This window comes from Talpa occidentalis, unplaced genomic scaffold (assembly GCF_014898055.3).
Source record: "Talpa occidentalis isolate TD23 unplaced genomic scaffold, MPIMG_talOcc4v2.1 talOcc4.2090, whole genome shotgun sequence".
NCBI lineage: Eukaryota > Metazoa > Chordata > Mammalia > Eulipotyphla > Talpidae > Talpa > Talpa occidentalis.
The window spans coordinates 1-14296 of NW_023602175.1; the positions used below are offsets into that span (position 1 = coordinate 1).

At 37.6% G+C, this 14296-nt stretch overlaps 1 protein-coding gene across 2 annotated transcripts; it reads left to right on the forward strand.

The window, feature by feature from the left end:
- The first annotated feature begins 1926 nt into the window (after window positions 1–1926).
- On the forward strand, window positions 1927–12731 carry LOC119253846 (glutamate receptor 4-like). Of its 2 annotated transcripts, XM_037521110.2 has the most exons (4): window positions 1927–2098; window positions 3230–3334; window positions 11144–11254; window positions 12530–12731. In XM_037521110.2, exons 1-4 carry the CDS (start codon window positions 1967–1969, stop codon window positions 12560–12562), a joined length of 381 nt encoding a protein of 126 aa, XP_037377007.1. In that variant the 5' UTR covers window positions 1927–1966; the 3' UTR covers window positions 12563–12731. The 2 variants fall into 2 exon arrangements, with proteins under 2 accessions (XP_037377007.1, XP_037377006.1); XM_037521109.2 differs by lacking the exon at window positions 12530–12731 and having other exon boundaries at window positions 11144–11573.
- Window positions 12732–14296: the final 1565 nt, after the last annotated feature.

Genomic DNA, 14296 nt, shown 5'->3' on the forward strand with positions numbered 1-14296 from the left:
TCCTTGGTTTAAAAAAAAAAAAAAAAAAAAAAAAAACCTCAGTCCATCATTCATCATTGGTCAAGCAGTCAATAATTGAGGCCAAGATCTGGTTTTTACCCTGCCCTAGAAGAAGGTGTTTATTTATATCAGTTCTCTAGATGCCATATTGAAGTTTGAGTTCCTAAGTGTTTCTTGAACTTTAGCAATATAAAAGATATGGAAAAGAATTGCATCCCTTGAAAAGGTGAGGCCAGTTAAACTACTGCTTCGTTCCACTCTCAGCACAATGAATGCCAGTGGCTTTGCCACTTGTCTCCTTTGATCTGCTCCACTGTGTAGTGTCTATTCTTTTTTCTAGTTTGTTTGTTTTCTATATAATGGGTGGCCTTTTAAAATACAGCAAGTGTGTTTCCTCACTTTTTGGTGCCATCTCTTCTCAGTTTTTTTACCCCCTATTGGAAAAGCAACAATATTTTTCTTTTGTTCTCCCTAGATCTTAAAACACATTTTTCCCTGGCTCTTCATATCTTTAGTAAGTGCCAGTTGATTCTTGTGTTTATTTTCTTGTCTTACAAAAATGATTTGTTGGCTTCCTCTACTCAGCGATGGCTTGATCCAGAGAGGAGAGGAGGTACATTGGTTTAGCACCTCTGTAACCTTAATTTCCTTCAGCCACCACTTCTGAGGGTGTGTAGCTATTCTTCAGTCTATTCTATCATGTCCTTGAAGAATATATATATAGCAAGACCTCTAATTTACTTAACTCCTAAGGCTTTCTGACAAAGGCTTTTCATTTAGCTCCTCAACCATTGAAATGTTCTTGTTAGAATTTAGAATCTTTATCTTACCCATTTTTTGGTATTTCTCTTTCCTGGAATGCTGGCTGCTATGTATAATGGTAATAGCATTATAATGGTTGTCTAATTTACTCTCTAGAATGCAAATTTCAAGCAATTTTCTTCATTTACCAGCGGCAAATAAGGCGATCATCCTCCGCACTCCACAGCACAAAACTGTTCCTAATATAGGCCAAATGCATTAATCATGTAGAATTCATCATAAGGGATTCCTGAAAGAGATAGTGTAGTGTGTTTTTACCCACGATTAATAGATGTGGCTCTGCCATGTGTCAAGAAAATTGTGCCATATTTTTCAAGTGTTTAGGAATTCTCTAATCAAACTCTACCAAAAGTTTTCTCTTACTCTTTGCATTTTGCACTTAAAGAAATTACCCTTTTCTCTTAGTTTTCCATATTTCTTCTCTAAACCTTAGTCACCTTTTCCTGAGGTTATCTTTTCTCAAAAAGAAGCAGAGGCTGGTCACCAGAAAGTAGATGGTATACACTTCCTTTCTCTTCTTCTTTGTGATCCTAGGTTAAGTGGAAATGTACACAAATTACTTAACCTTCCTGTGCGCACTCACAGCATACTATTTCCAAAAAATAAAAACAATCACACTCATTCTTCTGAAGTACTGAAAAAAGCCACACATTTCAAGTCAATAACCATAGATGAAGTCTCAGAGAGGAAGCACCTCTAGGCACTACTAAGCATTGTGAAGGAGGAAAGAGTAAAACATTCCCGCCCTGCTGGGATTCCACCATCGAGGCAGATGGCAGCATTACTGCACTTAGCACTCCACACATTAGTTGCTTCTATTTGGACAACAAAAACACCTCACATAGAGGGCTTGCTTCTCCCAACTGATGGGAAACTTCACATTTGAATTTCTATTTTTCAAGGTGTGTTTTCTCTTTTTAAATCAGAGTGTAAGATTTGATATACAGTTTTCCAGTCAGTGATAACAGAAATTTTTAAAACGAGTCTATTAATTTAGCTGACTTTCTGAGTGGCTAATGCTTTGTCATAAACCCATAGAGCTCCCAGACTATTCAAGTGAATGATAAGATTTTAACATTTACAATTATAATCCCCTTCATTTTGTTAGTACACATCTGCTTTGACTTATGATGGAGTCCTTGTGATGGCTGAAACATTCCGAAATCTTAGAAGGCAGAAAATTGATATTTCAAGGAGAGGAAATGCTGGAGATTGTCTGGCAAATCCTGCTGCTCCATGGGGACAGGGAATTGACATGGAGAGGACACTCAAACAGGTAACTCACAAATTTATGCAAGCACAATTTATTTCACCATCTTGTTCAAGAAAAAAATAAGAGAATAAATGCATCTTGCAAATTGCATTTTAAGATATCAAGCCAATATAATTTTTGAGATATTTCTAAATAGGATACTGGGTAGAATACTGGTGTGTTTGTATATTATGTAGATGCATAGTCAGGATGAACTAGGTTATGCCACAGTAATGAGCAACCCCAAGTCCTGTGGCTTAAAACAATGAAGGAGTATTTTTCCCTCACATACACTGGACTAGGAGGCGCACTCTGCTCTTGTGACCAGGGACCCAAGCTAACAGAACAGCTACCATCCTAGTCCTACCAAGGGAAATAGAGTGACAGGGAAGTTTGAAACTGCCTGGTAATGTTCAGACCTGCAAGTGACACTCATCACATCTGTTCTCAACACATCTGTCAGAAAGAGTCACATAGGCATCACAAGACACAAGGTTTTTGGGAAGTGCAAGCCTACCTTGGGTCCAGAATAGCCAAGAGCCAGAAATATTCGGCAAACACTACTAATGATAATTTTAGTAGATATTGCCCTGTAACCTTGGAGTAAGTAATTTGTCTACTTTAGTCTTTTAAAGTGCTTTGGAATGCAATGGGTTAAAAATTAAAAGGAATTTGGAATAAAGTACATTTGAATATTTTCAAATATATATATTTTTTGAACTTCTTATATCTTAATTTTAGTATCAGCAAGGAGAAAATACCTATGAAGTTTACATGGTTATTTAGTTCATCAAGTAGATATAGACAAAACTTAAAAGTATCTATAAACAGACCGTATTTCCATTCCTATAAAAATACTTCAATTTGGAGGAAATATTCTGTTAGCTGCAATGGGAACTTTACCATATATGTATACATATTATATAGATATATATATACACGAAATGTATATATTCATTTTCTAGGTGTATAGCAGAATGGCTTTTATATTCCTTTGATATTCCTGCTTATCCCTCGAGCATAAATAACCATTGATTCTCAGTGAGTTGCTTATACTTAATAGTTGCTTATACTTCAGCCTAGCAGATGAAGTGGAGATTTCTATCAGTGAAATGGAAAATGAGCATGTGTATTGGTTATCTTTTTCTTTCATAGGTTCGAATTCAAGGACTCACAGGAAATGTTCAGTTTGACCACTATGGACGTAGGGTCAATTATACCATGGATGTGTTTGAGTTAAAGAGCACAGGACCTAGAAAGGTGAGTTGCGCAAACTGTTTTCTTAATTTGCATTTGACATTTTGAAGCCGTATAGGTGAAAGATAGCTGTATATTCTACATTATTTTAAATTTGTTTGATAATCTGTGTGAAATAATCTGATGTGTCATATTGTTATAGAGCAGCCCCGATTTTTGAACGGGTTCCTGGCTGTGGGTCCTCACCCGCGCACTTAAAAGGGACTTAATACTCCACTACAGACACACACAAAAGGTTAATAAAAGGTTTATTTACAAGGGAAAAGGAAATAAGGGAAATGTACAGCTCAGGGAGAAAATAGGGAAATAAAGTCTTTAATGTGTCCTACCCGATCCGCCGACCTGGAAACCCAAAGGCACTCTCAGAGCTGGCAGGACGCTGCGAGCTGGCAGAGAGCCAAAATGGGGGCTCCCAAAGCCCACGTGTCTGCCTTTATATCAACCTGGCTGCTTAACCCCACCTTCAGGTCCCAGCCACCTTCCCTTTGGTGGTGATGGGATTGGAGTTCCCAGTGTCTTTGGCTTTGGCCTGTGGTGGGGGTGGAGTCCACAAAGCCTGTATGGAATTAGCTTTAGGACATCCTTTTCCCCCTAACAATATAATTCACAATCAGTGGTGTGCCAAAGCTGAAATAAACTAACTCTTGCACTGTTCATATCCTTTTTCCAAAATGGAAGCAATATTTCTTTAAAGGCTTGGCAAAAACAAAATTTACTCTTCAGGAAAGCACAGAATGCAAGTAAGAGACATACTAACTTCCATGTAGTTATTTATGAAATCATTTAAGAGAGAATAAAGAAGACAACTTCTATTGGGTAGGCATATTTAGGACAAGGTGGATATTCATGAAGTAATCCTATGGGCATTCAAATAAGCAAAGGAGTAAACAGGTGGAAGATTAGAGAATTAAGGTTATTATTAGGCAGAGGAGGGAGAAAAACACATAAGACTCTCCATTAAGTTAAGCCAGGGAGGTTGTTCAGGAGGCTACAGGTGCCAGATAGTTGGGATCTGGAAGGTAACTCGTCTTAAGATGTAACTAGGTAGGGCCTCCCTGGTGGCACAAAGGGTTAAGCACAGCACTATGAAGCAATCTGCAGCCTCTGCAGTGAGGGTTCAATCCCTGGCCAGCCAGAAGGAAACCCACATGGCAGAGCAGACCTCTCCTGTCTCACCCGCTGCTCCCCTCAGCAGTGTATTTCAGTCAGTCTGTCTGTTCTGTTCCCCACTCTGTCTCTGATGAATCCTCTCACACCCCTGCAATCTCTGGCCTGTACCCCAGTTTTTGTATGCATAAATAAATAAATCTTTTAAAAAAATGTAACTAGGTAGATTAGCATACCAACATCCAAAAAGTACTCTATTTATAATGGGACCATACAATCTTACCATAGTAATTGGTTATAAACATTATCACAAACTCATTTTTTTTTCAACATTCATTTTTCTAGGATAAGGTAGGAGGCTCAAGGAAAGAGGTGGTCAAGTTATCTAAAAACTCTGTTTTGACCCTTGATTTCATCTACAGAAACTTTCCCAAATATACTTTCTTGTGTTGATGTAGTAGTGATACCTAAAATTATAAATGTCTGCTCTGTTCTAAGCACTGGACATGTATATTTCAGTTCTCACAACAGAACTATAATATGAGCACTATTATCTCCCCTTTTCACATAAAAAAATTATGGTGTCCACTAACTTGTTATTATTTATCCAATGTTTGTAAGTGAAACAAAGATTTTAATTCAGATGTGTCTGACTCCAGAGCCTTTCTATAGCATTTGCCACATGAGGAGACCCTGCTCTGAAAGAGCTTATTTTCTAATAGGGCAGAATGCAGTAAGTTCATATAACAGTTAAGGAGACAGTGAAAGTTGCATGTAGATGTTCTAAAGAGGTTTCTTCCAACTGGAGGAAAACAAATCTAGGAAAGCTTCCAGGAGGAGGTGGTATTTAAATTTTGCCTTGAAGTTAAAGTTTGAGTGGACAGAAATGGAAAGGGCAAGAACTTGGAGGCAGGACTGTTAATACTATATATGGAAAATGGCAGACTTCCTGAGTTGTGCTTTTCTCTGGTCTCTCATGGAATATGCTCCTGGATATGCAGGAGGAGAGATTTGGAGCTTACATGAAAACCATTTCTAGTTTTTCTGCCTCTTGGTGGTATCTCCTCAAGTGCAGCCTCCAGGCTAAACTGGAGCCTCGCCTGACCTACATAAGGTCAAAAAGAGATGGATGACAGCAGGGAAACCACACTGTATTGTTGCAGAAATAAATTCTAGCCTTTTATCCAGGCAGGGGAAGAATAAGCAGTATTTCAGGAATGGTGAAGTCTGGAGGAGCTTTATTATTCATGCATGAGGTCCCAGACCTGGCTAGCCCCTTAAGGTGTGAGCACCAGTCTAGGGACAAAGGGTTTCTTTTATACATAACTAGATTACATTGATAACATTGGTCAGTAAGCACAAAAGTTTGTGACAAAAGACAGGTATTCAAAGATGCCCTGGGAGATCAATCAACCTGGAGGCTGTATGGCCCTGTTAAAATGTGACCTCCTTTAGGTAATCTCATCTAGATCAGCTTTAGAGAGGCAAAACTTGTTGTTTACATTTACTTTGCATTATTAACTGCACCTAACCTGTGACTCTTTTAGCAGGAAACAGGAAAGATTTCATTTGATTAGCGGTTCCCTTTCAGTATGAGGGGCTCTGGTAGGGACACTACTCAAACAAAGGAATAAGGCATGCTCCCCGGAAGAAATCTAGGGGGTTCCATGTAAGCACCATTTTACTCACTCTGCCTGCACACAGCCAGTAAGAAGAATGACCTATTTTAATCAAGTTCCCTCTGCTATCAGTAGACAGAATACTCTACAGACCTCCTAAAAATCTGGTAACTGGTGGACAGAGGTAAAACTTCCCTGCCACAAACCAGAGCTTGTAAAATTGTAACAGGGTGGTCCCCAGGAAAGGGGGAGGTTCCAGGTTCCCTGCCCCACCCAAGGAAGGGTGGAGCTGAGCAGGAAGAGGAGAAGCTGCAGAAGAGACTGAGGAAGGAAGGAAGCAGGATGGAGCCAGGAGACCTGGAGGAGGCGCGTGGAGCCTAGAGACACGTGAAGAAACTGAGCTTGTCTTTGGTCGTGGACTGGGTGACACAGATGTGGGTGAGACCCGTGGGAGGTGACCATGGCAGCTTTTATCTGGATGTTGATTTTGCTCTTTTCCTTCTGGGCTTGTCTGGTTGTTTGTGACCCTTTTCTGTGGGTCCCCACTGGAAGATGTTTTAGACTTGTGGCAGGCTTTGGGGCCTTGCTCTGGGCCGACCCATATGGATGGACTTTTACCCACGAGGGGACGGGTAACTTTGGGTGCTTCATTTAGAAACTAAATGCTTCATTTAGAAACTCTTTGCCTTTCCTGTATTGTTTCCTAGTTTTATTAAAGTTCCTTCCCATTAAAGTCTCATGTGTTTTGTGTTGATGCGGCGGATGGCAGAACCCATTTAGAATAGGCAGGTTTGCGGGGCTTGGGCTGCCCCTCTCCCTGTCCTATAACAAAATCAGCCATGTACACATATGTTTTCTAAAATGCAGAAGACAGTTTCAGATTTCACAAAACATTAAGTACAAAGAGTAAAATGGCTTGTCTATAATAGAAAGAATAATGGAAAAAGGAAACTGGTTATAGCTAGTGGCGGTAACAGGTGGGCTATTTATAGTACTGAGTCTCTTCATGACCTAATGAACCACGATGGTAACAAAAAGTATGGGTTTTTGAGGGGAGAGTTAAAGAGTAAGTGGAGAACTTGATAAACAGTATGTCTTCATATTCATCTGACACCCATCTAAGGCTGTAAAAGAAATATGAAGTGTGAAACAGTGTATACTCATCTATCTTCATTTTTCCAAGGCAGTGATCAGCTTTGGCATTCTGGCAGGAATACGAAACTTAAAAATGAGACACCATGAGAAGCACACACTGCTGAAAGTAGGCAATATGTCTGAAAGGCAAACCATCCTTCTTGTAAATAGAGCACTTGCCAGCAAGGGAGCAGTCTTTGAAAATAGATCAGAGAGTCAGCCCATCAGTTTGTCTGACTTCTACAAGAGGAAAACTGATTGAGTGTCTCATTAAGCAGAGCCCATAAGGCTCTTTCTGAAGCCCCATCTCCTAAAGGTGGTGGAATCTTCTTATCATTCCAGTAACCCTCAGGGACACCAATAGGCACACTCCAGCACCGGAACTGCAAGGTTTCAGGAATTTTTAATTGTAAAAATTATGTTTATTGAAAGCAGGCTATATGTCAGACACAATAGTGGAAAATTTAAGTGCATTTTTATAATCAATGCACACAACAATCTGACAATAAGATTTATATATCTCATTTTATAGAAAAGTAAGGCCTCAAAGAAACTAAGTAACCTGCTGTTGGGGAGAGTTTCAGATCTCAAAGATGCTGGCTTCCACCAAAGAGAAGAGGTTTCGCTCACAATCAGGCTACTCATATAATCACAATATAATTGTGATTTTATTGGGGGAAATTCACATGGCAACAATATAAGCGTACAATTCAATTGACAGTAAAAGAGGAAAGGATAGGTACTGCGAGGGAAGGTTCAGAAGATGAGTATGAGAGAGATGGTGTCTGGAACCTGGAACTCTCTTTGGAACAGTGGACCTGCTTCCCCTTTAAAACCTTCAGTGACAGATGCATAATCTGAGAAGGCTTTGGAGATCTCACCTACAAAGTGTCTCAGATTGGCTTAATTCAGCTCTTGTCTATATCCTGCTTACAGAGGCTTGGCCCCTAGGCAGAGCCAGACTTTTATTCTTCCTTGCCTCCTGTGTCTCTTTATCAATGCCCTGAAACTGCTTTTAACTAGTTAAGTCTTTCCCACCTCTCCCTCAGCCTGGATCAATACAATGCCAATACATATATCTCCTGTTTAGAGGTGTTCATCTAGAAAGAGGTGGTGCTGTGGTGAAAAGCAAGGCGCCTCACCTAACTCCAGGGCTCACTTTTGACTCTGAGAAAAGATTATCAGTTCCAAGTCCCATAAGGGTTCTTTTAGTGCTGGTATGAACAATAAGCCAACTTTTCAGTTCTGCTCTCCAAGGTACCAACTTTGAGTGCAACAGGGGCAATCTGTGCATTTCAAGCAGAGTCCACCATTAATAGAGATGATTATTCATGTGCCAAATGATAGTTATGTTTGCACACTATTCACCTGGAGAAATCCAAACAAACAAGTAAATGCTTCATAGTTTTGCTCTAGCACTACAAAATTTCTTTCATCCAATTTCAATCTCTAGGAATATACCTAGTTTTTTGTCTGAGTAAATGAGATCAGAGGGAAGAGTTGTTAGTAAACTGTAAAATGTGAAGAACTAACGGGAGAAACTCCATTTCATGTGAGGGACAAGGGCCAATATTAAGATTACTTTCTTTAGAAAGTTGTCCCCTCTGTCACTGTCCGTCCCGTCAGGGCCTACTTTCCAATAATTCATGGCTCATGTGAGATCTATCACTGATCTATCATAGTCATCTGTTTTGGGGAATAGATAGTGATAAACTCACATGTTGTTTTTAAATGCAAAATGTCAGTCTTGACAACATCTGAGAACTCTCCAGGATATGTCCCAGCTCTGTGGTTTATCTGTTATGGGAAGTCATAAATAAGGAAAAATTGCCTTTCCTGGAGATTAGGCTGCTGAGATCTGTAGTGTGGGTGCATTTTAATGGAATGCTAAACTGGAAAACCTGTTTCTTGTCATGTAGCTGCCATGTGGAAAGGAGAATTAAATACAGGAAACAAGTGACATGGTAGTTTGTTTTTTTTTTTAAAGATTTATTTTTATTTATTTATACAAGCACTGGGTACAGTCAGAAGTGCGGGAGGGTGAGAGAATTCACCAGAGCCAGAGCGGGGAGCAGAGCAGGCAGGAGGACCGAAGTACACTGCTGAGGGGAGCAGCGGGCGGCAGGAAAGGTCTGCGTGGCATGTGGGACCCTCCTCCAGTGGCTGGGGAACAGCCAGGGATCGAACCGGCGCTGCAGAGGCTGCGGGCAGCTTCGCAACCCAGCGCTCAACCACTGCGCCACCAGGGAGGCCCGACATGGTAGTTTTTTAAAGTATATGTAGGATTGAGGGGAGGATGCGGCTCAAAGGCATACTTGTCTTTAAATGAAATTTTCACTGATTTTTTTAAAAGATTTATTTATTTATGCATACAAGAACTGAGGTATAGACTGGGGTGCGGGGTGGTGAAAGCATTCCCAGAGACAGAGTTGGAAGCAGAACAGACAGATCTACTGAAATACACTGCTGAGTGGAGCAGCGGGCGAGACAGGAGAGGTCTGCTGTGCCCTGTGGGTTAGCTCTCTGGCCAGGGATCAAATTCGTGCTGCAGTGACTGCGAAGGTTGATAATGCTTTGTCCTCAACCCCACTGCCACCAGAGAGACTCTTTACTGAATTATTAAATAGCTATAAGTAGATTCTCATGGACAATTGAAAATAATTGCTGAGTTGATACTCATAATTTCAGATCAAACCAGTATAGTGAGTTAAATTAATGAAAATAATTTTCCTCATCTGTTATCGAATTAGATATGCAACATTTGTAAATAATACAGTGCTTCTTTCTGATATGTTAATACTTACTTTATTTCAGTATGTTCACAAATATTAATATAATAGTGAAGAAACTTGGAGGGAGTAAAAAGGACTTCCAAAACAAATTACAACAAGTAGTGAATACCTAACAGAGAGCAATTACACATGTTGTGGGTTTGCTTGTTTGTTTTTCACAAACACATTTTGGCAATTACATCCAGAAACTCAAGAAAGAAGTTTGGCAAGTTTTACATCAACAACTATTTGGGAAGCTGTGTAACATAACAGTAACGTAAATAGACTTGCTGTCGTATGGACATGAGTTTTGAGTACTGGCCCCACTAAAGTATAACCTTGCATAATTTATTTAACTTCTTAATGTGAGTACTCAATTCTCAATTAAGCAAGATAATAGTACCTACCTCTGTGTATAAACCAAAGTGCACGAAAAACATCGCATATTGTGTTTGCCACAGAGACAGCAGTCAATGGTAATAGTAGTCATTACTATCACTTAATGGTCTGCATAGACAAAGAAACTAAGGGACAAAGGACCTCCTTGGACTTTACTACTTTGTAAATAGCTTAACCAATTACTTAATATCTTTTATGGAACAGTGTTTGTTGTTTTTCTAAATGAGAATGTAATGTGAGGTTTTCAAAATAAAAACACAAATTTAAATTTTTGAAAGGGAAAATATCATTCATTAATACTCATCTCTGATGCATTTAGCCTTTTGGAAATGTAAGATGGTAAGTGGTTATAATCCAAAAATGATTTCGATATTCCTTTTACAAGTCTTGGTTATTTGAAAATAGCTCTTCCATATCCCTTTTGTAAATCTCCCTCCTCATTTTACCCTATGACCTGTAAAGTTACTGAAAAAATCACATAAGAAATTTAAGAGGATGCCAGTCAGTCCATCAGGAGAAAGAATCAAAGAACCAACATAAAATGATATTATATGTATTTATATTCACTTTTAAATGACACATTCCCGATGTCTTTTGACTGCTCTGTGATCGTAAATTGTATAATTGCCATAGTGTAACCAGGCAGTATGGTAAATATAAGGAAAACTGGCTCATCCTCAATTAAGAGAATTTCCAGACACTTTTATATCCCTCTTTGTTCCAATAAGAACTATAGGAAATGCTTCTAAAACGTGTTTTCAATGATTTTCTCTGTTTGGTAGGTTGGTTATTGGAATGACATGGATAAATTGGTTCTGATTCAAGATGTACCCACTCTTGGCAATGACACAGCAGCTATTGAGAATAGAACAGTGGTTGTAACCACAATTATGGTAAGTTTTGGTCTATGCTTTATGTTTTTCCGTTTTGTTCACAGGCAATTTTAATTCCCCAGCTAGGTGACTGGGAGGTAATATCCTCCACTTAGCATGGTGATGTGTGTGTTGTGGAGGCTTTGAATAGGTTTGTCCTGAATGCTTCTATTTGTATTATTTTTGTTGCCTTGTTATTCTTGGAAAAATGTTCAGATTGGAAAAATAGAGACTGTCATATTCTAGTTGTATGAAATGTATGAAATGCTAAGACTCTGAAGGATAAAATGGTGAACATGAAAAAATTCGACAACCAATCTCATAAAAATATCTAGTAGTAAACCCCATACTATTATGTTCTGCTTTTTAAAACATCAATGTAATAATGTTTAAAATTATAATTTTCAGGTAGTTTAATCACTGGATAATTATTTGTATTGTCTGTCCATAATAGTGAAGCTATGAATGTGAAGAATTTAATGAGCATTTTTATGCAACTGAACGCTTTAGAAAGGAACTTTTAAATCTATATTTAATGAGAAAAGGGTTTTGTGCACCGATTGTTTTTCTCTCTGACCAGTGACAAATACATAATGTATTTTATTGGATTTCTCCTAAGAACTAAGAAAAATCTGATTGCTTTTTTTCAGTCACATCACAAAATGAAAAATACTCTAAATTTTAGTGCTGCTTTTCCAAAGAGATTCTCATAAAATTGCCTTTCAAATGATAGGATACCTTATATATTTTTCTCTTGTAAAGTCAAACATGCCCTTTAGAGTTAATTCTAGTCAAGGAGATCAACAATCGGTGACCTTTTCTATCTAATTTAAAGTTATTTATCCTCAGCTCACTGTCTCATTAGGCAGAACATATTTTTAATTATTTATGATGCCCTTACTCTAAATAAAATGGAAGTATTTTATGTAACTGAGTTTTTAGCTTGTGTAATTTTAGTTTTAGGTTTTTGGTAATGTCAAATTATTCTCAAAATTAACATTAAAATCAAAGTATGAAAATGCCAGAGCGAAACTTCCATATATTGCAATTCATTTTATCTGTGTTGCATCACCAGCTAGCAATTTAATGTTAATCTGCCAAACCTTGATCAGAACTTTATGATTTTAGAATGCAAACCAGCCAACAGCAGTTCTATGTAAGAATGAAAATATACATACCTTCCAACTTAATTTTGTAATATTTGCATGGGACTTGAAAAGCAATATATATATTTCTTTTCCTAAAAAAGACACAGTAATGGAAAGTCATACTTCAGTACAGTCCTCCTTTTTTCAGCCTCTGATGAAGAATCCTATTTTAAGAAATTGATCAAGAAAGAAATGAGTTCCACGCGGTTCGACCATTCCTAACTAAGGCGCGAGTCTCGTTCTACGGGGTAGTAAATTTAAGCTAATTTTTGATGTGGGATTCTTTCTGGATCACCAAACTCTGGACTACCAGAAAAAAAATTTTAAGTTCTGTGACTTTTCTGAGATATTAGAACAAAAGAAGAAATAAACCTCATCTTTCTCAAAATAAATACTTGTTGAAAAGAATCACTTTGTGATTCTTACATTAACTCCCGTATCTTGAAATGAGGTCATTGTACATAAATGATGAAATTATATATCACTCTTAATTATAAGGATAGATTTTCTAGAAGTAAATATCCATGAATTTGTGTGTTTGATTTCTGATATAAACAGTTGTTTTCTTTAAAGTTTATTTTTCAAATTTGCCTGTTCACTGTGAAATAAAGTGTTTTAATGTACATTATAGATAGTATGTATAGACTCTCCTTTCCACCCCTGTAATAAAGGGGTTGGAGATATAACTCTTAAAACCAAAATGCTGAATAAATTTTGCAAGCATGTCTAGTTTTGGGAGCATGCTATCAAAAAAAAATAAGTTAAAATGATGGAAAAATCCAACTGTTTTCCTAGATAAAGAATATTCTGTAATGTTATCTGTTGTTTGATGGTGATATCATCAATATTTTGCTATCAACATAGTGTATTACTAGTATCTGTCCTTTTTGTATGAATATGTTATCTTCAGATAAATAATACCTCTGTTTCTTTGCAACTGCATAATCATTCAATAATTCAAAAAGATAAACTAGAACCTTTCTCTGAATTGTTCTTTGTATTTGCTTTTTTTGAAAATGGTAACCTGGGACCTATGGCATCCCCCATCTCATTCATTCTGAGAAAACCTTGATTCCTTTCAATGAATGAGACATTTGCACCTGTGTGTAATAATCCCCAATTTAATTGAAACTCCTCACACAGATGGAACTGACTAGACATTGTTACCATGTGCAAGATAGACATCTACATAACAGAAGGCTGAGTGTTGCAGCCCTGAAGTCATTCATTCTGATTGAAATTGATATGGCCTTGCTTGTTTCCCCATTTGTCTTTCCTTTGTGTATGTTGTTATTTATATGTTGATACACTGTAATGATATATGCTATTATTAAATAAATTGATTGAGAAATTCATTTATTCATTCATAATATTTATTAAGCGTCTGCTATCTGCTAGGCACAGATATAAGCCCTGGGATATGTCAGAGAACAAAACAGACAAAAATCCTGCACTCAATCAAACTTAGATTCTAGTGAGAGAAACAGACAAGAAACATAATAAGTGTAGATGTAGCTATCATTCTTAAATAAAATGTGACTAACTTTGCACTATTGAAATTTTTTTTTTCTTTAATGTGTTTGTCTACCTATAATTCAATCTTCATCTTAGTAACAGATTTATTCTCTTTGAATATAGTCATGCTAAATTTAACTTAGCTGAATCTAAATAAAAAGTAGAATTGACAATATCATCACCACAGGACTGTAGTCACGACTACAAAATTGAAAGGTCTAATGTTTTAGATTCATATACTCATCATTTTTCATCTTTGAAGTCTAGTGGCTTTATAAAAATCTATAAAATTTATAAGAGTGATCATGGCAATTTATTTTTTTGCCTTCAAAATACTAGTTTTCTTAAACAACCTAAGGAAGCCACATCTGTGCCATGTGTTTGAAAAAGTGAAACAGTT